Source organism: Oryza sativa, chromosome 1 (assembly GCF_034140825.1).
Source record: "Oryza sativa Japonica Group chromosome 1, ASM3414082v1".
Taxonomy (NCBI): domain Eukaryota; kingdom Viridiplantae; phylum Streptophyta; class Magnoliopsida; order Poales; family Poaceae; genus Oryza; species Oryza sativa.
Window position 1 is genome coordinate 4263310 of NC_089035.1, and position 7571 is coordinate 4270880.

Sequence of the window (7571 nt, forward strand, 5' to 3'; positions counted from 1 at the left end):
CTCACACGGTATTTTGTGTAGCATAATTATGTGTTGGATTGGGATCAGGTGCAGTCCCAACTACAACTGCACACGTTAGGGACTACACAGGATCATGTCCATTTAAATTTTCAATGGAAGGTTCAGATTAAATGCTACAGTAGCATTGGTATAATAATTTTTGTTGGATTATCTAAATGAACAGCGCTCTATTAAATTTGGGCCTTTGAATTTGCATCCTGCGGCCATAGTATAACTGTCTAAGTTGCAGTCATAGTAATAACTGCATAAGAATTAAGGGTCTGTTCACTTTGATGCCAAAATTTTGACAGGATTTCTTATATAGTTACCAAAATTTGACAGCAAACTAAATGTAGCCACTTTTTTTTGTAACTTTACCAAAATTTGGTAAGGTTGTAAATGATATCAAAGTGAACCGGCTCCAAATCCGTATGTGTTGTAGCCGCTTTAACATGTTGCCGAACACGGCTGCTGCAACTTTATAGAGATATTATCCTTACTAAATAAAATACACCATCGATGTCCGAAGAAGAAAGGAAAAATCATATTGAACGATCAAACCATTGTCGCCGTATGTTGGTACACGGTATTAAACGTGCCAAAACCATCTTCCCCCTCCCCACAGACGTCAAACGTGGCGAACCACTTGACACCAACGTGTGCACGTCTGACTTCTTGCACTCCCTATACGTCTTGACCCCCCCACCCCCCAAACGCCCAACGGATCCTTCTGGAACCCACTCGCGCCGTCAAACCACCACCGCCTCCGTCTCCTTCTCCGTTCCCGTCTCCGTCTCCCCCAGAGAGCTCTCGTCGCGCGCGCGCACTTTTCTCCTCTCCGACTGCGGGGCCCACCAGTCAGAAGAGAACTCTCCTGGCGCCTCTCTCTCCCCCAACCCCACCGGATACCTGATCCGGGCCGTCCGTTCGATCGATCCGACGGCGGAGACGTTGTCCTGGGCTCCCACGGCAGGAATTGGATGGTTCTAGAACTCACCCGAGTCCCGACCACCCCACCCCCACCACCACAGCCGCCTCTCATATATCAAGCGGCCGCCCACGCGCCCCTCGCATCTTTCGCGAAGGCGATTCAGGCGAGAAGAGAGAGAGAGAGCGCGAGGCCGGCGGTTCTAGAAGCTTCCAGACCCTTCGGCGCGAGCGAGCTCACCTCCCCCGTAGGTACGGCCCACCCTTCTCTTCCCAGGTCGCGCCGCGAGTTGGATCCGCGCCACCGCCCGCCCGTGGATCTGATCGTGTTTCGGCGATTTGTTCGTTGCGTTTTTGATTTTATTTTATTTTTTTCTGGGGTCTCAGCCTGGGGGGATGGTTTGCGCTGCTCGGGTTTCAGCCGCGGAGGGATGATGTTTTTCGTTGTTATTTTTTTTTTCGCGGTAGCTGCGCGGGATTTTGACTCGCTAGGGTTTTAGATCGGTCGTGGTGCTTAGAGTAATCTCAAATCCTTGAATTGTTACAAATTTTTATTTTTGCAGCTCTGCAGATCGAGATTTATGTGATTTTAGTGTTGATGTTTAGGTGGTTATAGGTTTGGATCCTGCTGTGAGTAACTCGTAGATCCTGATCCTGATTGATTGTATTTATGTGCGCAGGAGCTGTTCATTAGATCTGAATAAGGGGGATTGAAGCAGTGAGGAGAAGATGAGCGTGGTGGGCTTTGATCTAGGGAATGAGAGCTGCATTGTGGCCGTCGCGCGGCAGCGCGGCATTGATGTGGTCCTCAACGAGGAGTCGAAGCGGGAGACTCCGGCTATTGTCTGCTTCGGCGACAAGCAGCGGTTCATCGGGACAGCGGGCGCTGCTTCCTCCACGATGAACCCGAAGAATTCTGTTTCTCAGATCAAGCGGCTCCTCGGGCGCAAGTACTCTGATCCTGAGCTCCAGCGTGATATTGCGGCCTTCCCCTTCCGTGTCTCGGAAGGGCCTGATGGATTTCCTCTTGTTCATGCCCGTTACCTTGGTGAAGAGCGGGTTTTCACTCCGACGCAGCTCATGGCTATGGTGCTTTCTAATCTGAAGGGTATTGCAGAGAGCAACCTGAATACTGCTGTTGTTGACTGCTGCATAGGCATTCCGGTGTACTTCACAGACCTTCAGCGCAGAGCTGTGCTTGATGCTGCCACCATTGCCGGCCTCTGCCCATTGCGGTTGTTTCATGAGACCACCGCAACAGCATTGGCATATGGTATTTACAAGACTGATCTTCCAGAGAATGATCAATTAAATGTTGCCTTTGTGGATGTTGGACATGCCAGCATGCAAGTCTGCATTGCTGGTTACAAGAAGGGACAACTCAAGATCTTGTCGCATGCATATGACCGGTCCCTTGGTGGGAGGGACTTCGATGAAGTCCTGTTTAAGCACTTTGCAGCGAAATTCAAGGATGAGTACAAGATAGATGTTTACCAGAATGCTCGTGCCTGCATTAGGCTCCGTGTGGCTTGTGAGAAGCTCAAGAAGGTGCTGAGTGCTAACCCTGAGTCACCAATGCACATTGAATGCTTGATGGATGAGAAGGATGTGAGAGGTTTTATCAAGAGGGAAGAGTTTGAGAAGATTAGTGCATCAATACTGGAACGTGTTAAGGGGCCACTGGAGAAGGCTTTAGCAGAAGCTGGTTTAACGACAGAGAATGTCCATTTTGTTGAAGTTGTTGGTTCAGGTTCTCGTGTCCCGGCAATAATTAAGATACTCACAGATTTCTTTGGGAAAGAACCAAGGAGGACAATGAATGCGAGTGAATGTGTTGCCAGGGGATGTGCGCTGGAGTGTGCTATCCTTAGTCCCACTTTTAAAGTGCGAGAGTTTCAGGTATGTGCCCGCTTTCACCCTGCTGCCTTCTCTGCTTTGGCTATCTGCACAATACATTAATAGAAATCTTGCTGCTTCATGCCTTAAAATCTCTAATTAAGGATTGTTTAAGACGCTCATCCTCATGTGCACCGTCATTAAAGTTTAATTGGATAGTCCAATAAGATTTGTCTCCTTACATGACTCCATTAAGATCATGCAACCATCACCAATAGTTATTCATAGTGTCGTAATTTTCATGACAATTTTATCCGGTACTCCAATGAAACTGTTTCCTTAATATCATGCAACCTCTAGTTATAACCAATAGGTTTATGCAGAATGTTCGTCATAATTTTCATAACAACTTAGCGTGATACTTAACATGACTCAAATATCATGCAACCTCTATTCATGAGTTTTGTGACCAATATGGCTTATTATGCAGAATGTTGGTCATAATTTTCGTTGTAATTTAATCTCATACTCCAATAAGATTGTTTCTAACATGACTTCATTAAGATCGTGCGAACTCGCTTATGCAGAGTTTGTCTTGTTGGCTCCTTGAATCTGGGTTTACCCACCAATTTAATTCTTGCCTAATAACATTGCTGGAATCTATAAAGCTTTCAGCATATTCTTACTGTTTAAGGATAACATATGCACTGAAGGCCTGATTTGAATGAGTAGTATTTGGTTCAAAAATCTATTTCACTCCCTTGAAGTCTTAAAATTAAAACAAATCTTAGTATACTACTACTCAAAATCATTTTAGGATAACACTAACACTAGGATTTTTTTCTTTCGTGAGTTTACAATAAATCATCCTAGTTCTTGCTTGTACAACACTAAAGTATGTTTTTTCCCCAGCTATAACGCTAAACCCTGTGCAGGTTAATGATGGTTTCCCTTTCTCAATTGCAATGTCATGGAAACCAGACTCTCAGAATGGTGATAACCAACAGACTGTTGTATTCCCCAAGGGTAACCCATTGCCCAGCGTTAAAGCATTGACCTTCTATAGGTCCAATACATTTCAAGTAGATGTCACGTATGTTGATACTGGTGATTTGCAAATATCACCAAAGATCAGCACTTACACGGTAACTGACTTAATATTTCCTTTTTTATGTTCTCGAATGTGCTTCGAGTCCAACTATCGTGTATTGATCATGTTCTTTTGTTGTGTGTGTTTATGTTAATGTATAGGTTGGTCCTTTCAATCCCGGCAAAGGTGACAAAGCGAAACTGAAAGTGAAAGTCCGCCTTAACATCCATGGGGTGGTCACAGTTGAATCAGCAACAGTGAGTGATAATGCAGGCTGTTTTTTTTTTGTAGTTCTTTTCCTAAATGATTTTCGTTGAAATAAATCTGAGAGTATTTCTATTGGTCTGGTGCAGATGTTGGAGGAGGAGGAAGTGGAAGTTCCAGTAGCAGCTACAACTGAGCCTCCGAAAGATTCTGCCAAGATGGAGACAGATGATGCACCTAATGAAGCTGCTTCTGGAACTGATGTAAACATGCAGGAAGCCAAAGCCCCTGCAGATGCTGCTGCCGATGGTGCTGAAAATGGCGCACCAAATTCTGAGGAAAAATCAGTCCCTATGGAAACTGATGCCAAGGTAAATTTTCATTACTGACAAAATCTTGAATTATCATGCTAGCAGGTGCCTGAAGCCTTTTAATTTGAAACCTTTTGCTTTTTGAAGTATCATCAGTACAAGGTGGAAGTTGAGGAAACAGTATTCTGGACATGTTTTTTATTCAGAGCTAACATATCTTGCCTTTGTAGTTTATATTTATAGATAACCTTTTGAAGCTTACATGCGCAAGCTGATCTGATTAGTCCACTGCACTGTTATGCCTTCGATTTGACACTTTCCTTGCATTGATTTTATCACGACTTTTTCCATGCCAACCACAATGTGCCAGTGTGCAACAAATTCGTTGCAATTGCTGTTTTTGTGGTAGTTATCTATCATTCTATTGCTGAAACTATACTTGATACAAATATGATCATTCTTTACTGGATCCTTCCTACTGTGGTTCAAAATTTGGTTTTATCTTTTCCTCAATTCCTCAGTCTGTTTCAGTTTGCCCTAAAGGGACAAGTGAATTGATGAAATGCGATGAAGGAAAAAGTAAACTGTATCAGATGAACTAACAGTTGGCACATTTTGATGAAAAAACTGCAGGTTGAGCCATCAAAGAAGAAAGTAAAGAAAACTAATGTTCCAGTTGCTGAGTTGGTTTATGGTGCCTTGGGGACTACAGAGTTGCAGAAGGCTGTGGAAAAAGAGTATGAAATGGCTCTTCAGGACAGGGTGATGGAAGAGACAAAAGATAAGAAGAATGCCGTGGAGTCTTATGTTTATGACATGCGAAACAAGGTTTGATCGATTCCACTCTTTCCTGACTTCATCTTTAGTTAGAGGCAGAAACTGATAATATGTTATTTTTCAGCTGTATGACAAGTACAATGATTTTGTGACTGCTGAAGACAAGGAAGCATTCATTGCTAAGCTTCAAGAGGTTGAGGATTGGTTGTACGAAGATGGTGAGGATGAGACCAAAGGAGTGTATGTTGCTAAGCTTGAAGAACTTAAAAAGGTTTGTCTCTTTCATTTATTTTGCTCCTTACATCTTGTTAGTTTGTATATTAAAAAAAAGCTATGATTTTTGGTCACAGGTGGGGGGTCCCATTGAGGCAAGGTACAAGGAATGGATGGACAGAGGCCCTTCCATCGACCAACTTGCTTACTGTATCAACAGTTTCAGAGATGCTGCCTTGTCCAAAGATCCGAAGTTTGATCACATTGAGATGGAGGAGAAACAGAAGGTATTCAATGCATCAACTACAAAATTAGCACAATATCTTTTCTCTATACACTGATTGCAATGCTAGTTCACGAACTACGTTCTGCTAGTGAATGGTAACAGAAATAAAATCCTTTTATTAGGGTTACAAAGTAATTGACATACGCCCTGCTTGGCCCTACATTGGATTATAGCAATTTTGAATGAATTGTAAAGCTTGATTTTTCAGAATAATTTTAGATAGACTTTTCACTCGTCTTAGTTGATCCCACCGATAGACGGTATTAAATTCATTTGCTTGTCACATGCAGGTGATTAACCAGTGTTCCGAAGCAGAAGTCTGGCTGAGAGAGAAAATACAGCAGCAAGATGCTCTGCCGAAGCATGCTAACCCTGTCCTACTCTCTTCTGATTTAAAGAAAAAGGCCGAAACGGTTGACAGGTCCGTAGATAAATCTCTCTTGACGCCACTTGCTGTTCCTGTATCCTATGTTTAAGCATACTTCTAACGCCCATTCTTTTTACAGGTTCTGCAAACCGATAATGATGAAGCCGAAACCAGCTCCTAAGCCACAGACGCCCCCACAAACGCCACCGACCGAGACCCCGGCTGGCGGAGCCCAAACACCAGAGCAGCAACCTCAGGGAGCTGAAGCGGCTGGCGAGGCCAGCGAGGGCGGCGCCAGCGAATCTACCGGCGAGCAAATGGAGACGGACAAACCGGAGGGAACTGAAGCTGCCTAGGCTGCAGCTGCGGAAACGTTTTTCAGTTTCCTGCAAGTTGCTGCTGCTCGGTCTGCATTCGTTATCAGATTCCGACACCGAAGTTCAGTAGAGGTTCGCTAGGGATGGATTTGTGATTCACCATACTTCGTGAGGATCATCTGCGTGAACGTACGTTTAGGTTTATATCCTACTGTACCAATGTGTTGTTAAAATCGGCTTTCCCTTTTTAATTTTTCTGCCAAGGGGTTTTCTTTCAATTCGAGATATAAGGGCACGTTTCAGATTTGGTGTCCTACGGGGTGGGTGTTATAGCGGGACTTACAATGGAACTCAAATTTTTAAGTCCGATGTATCAACTGATTCTTGTTCCATGGGATTTGCACGCTCTTCTGGACTTACTTTTGCATGTGTTAATGTGCTGGCCTGGGTTTAATGGCCTGCTAGTGTGCATTCTTTTGCTGCTGGCCTTGGTCTTGGGTGTTTTAAGTTTTAACCGGTGGCTCGTTGCTTCTGCTTGCGCTCATCTGGACGACATTTTCTCCATTAGGACAGGGTAGACCGTAGACCTAGAGAAATCAAGAGGCTGGAAGGGCACTAAACATCATCAGTTACTGATCAAGGTCAAGTTGCAACTGTGATACAAGGGCCCATTGGTGCAAAGGGAGCCTTGTGTGCTGTGGCTGCTCGCATTTGTTGTACGAGGCTCCAGCCGGCCCACTAGTCCTGTCGTGCAAAGCAAGTATGGATGAAAACGGAAAGGATAGTTTTCGTTCGTTCCGAAGAAAACGAATACAAATACGGGTATGATACTGGGGTTTCCGACAATATAGATTTGGAATCCTGTGAACAATACTATTCGGGTATCCGTTCAAGCAATGAGATATACTCAATTTCTTAATAACCCTACGACCTTCGATCTACATCTTTTTATATTTAATAGTAGTCTATCTTTCAACACTAGTCCACACTATTAATATTATTTAAAATTTTATTATTTTATAAATTATATTATATTTTATATAAAACAAGCTAATTATATATGATGATATTTATTTCTATTATAAATTGAGGTGATTTTCGTGTTTTCAGAAAAAAATGTTTCCATATTCGTGTTTGATTATATTCGATCTTTATTTGTATTCGAGATAATTCATATTTGTTTCCGTATATTACAAAATAATATGAAAACAGTATTGCATGATTATCCGTTAGTTTTCATTCC

General features: G+C 43.2%; 1 protein-coding gene across 1 annotated transcript; it reads left to right on the plus strand.

Annotated features, from left to right (window-relative positions):
* Positions 1-1070: 1070 nt before the first annotated feature.
* LOC4325355 (heat shock 70 kDa protein 15) lies at positions 1071-6747 on the plus strand. Its single transcript, XM_015761062.2, has 10 exons — positions 1071-1179; positions 1608-2826; positions 3699-3908; positions 4015-4110; positions 4207-4428; positions 5002-5196; positions 5270-5416; positions 5496-5645; positions 5935-6065; positions 6151-6747. The coding sequence occupies exons 2-10, from the start codon at positions 1657-1659 to the stop codon at positions 6365-6367; spliced, it is 2538 nt and encodes an 845-aa protein (XP_015616548.1). The 5' UTR covers positions 1071-1179; positions 1608-1656; the 3' UTR covers positions 6368-6747.
* Positions 6748-7571: the final 824 nt, after the last annotated feature.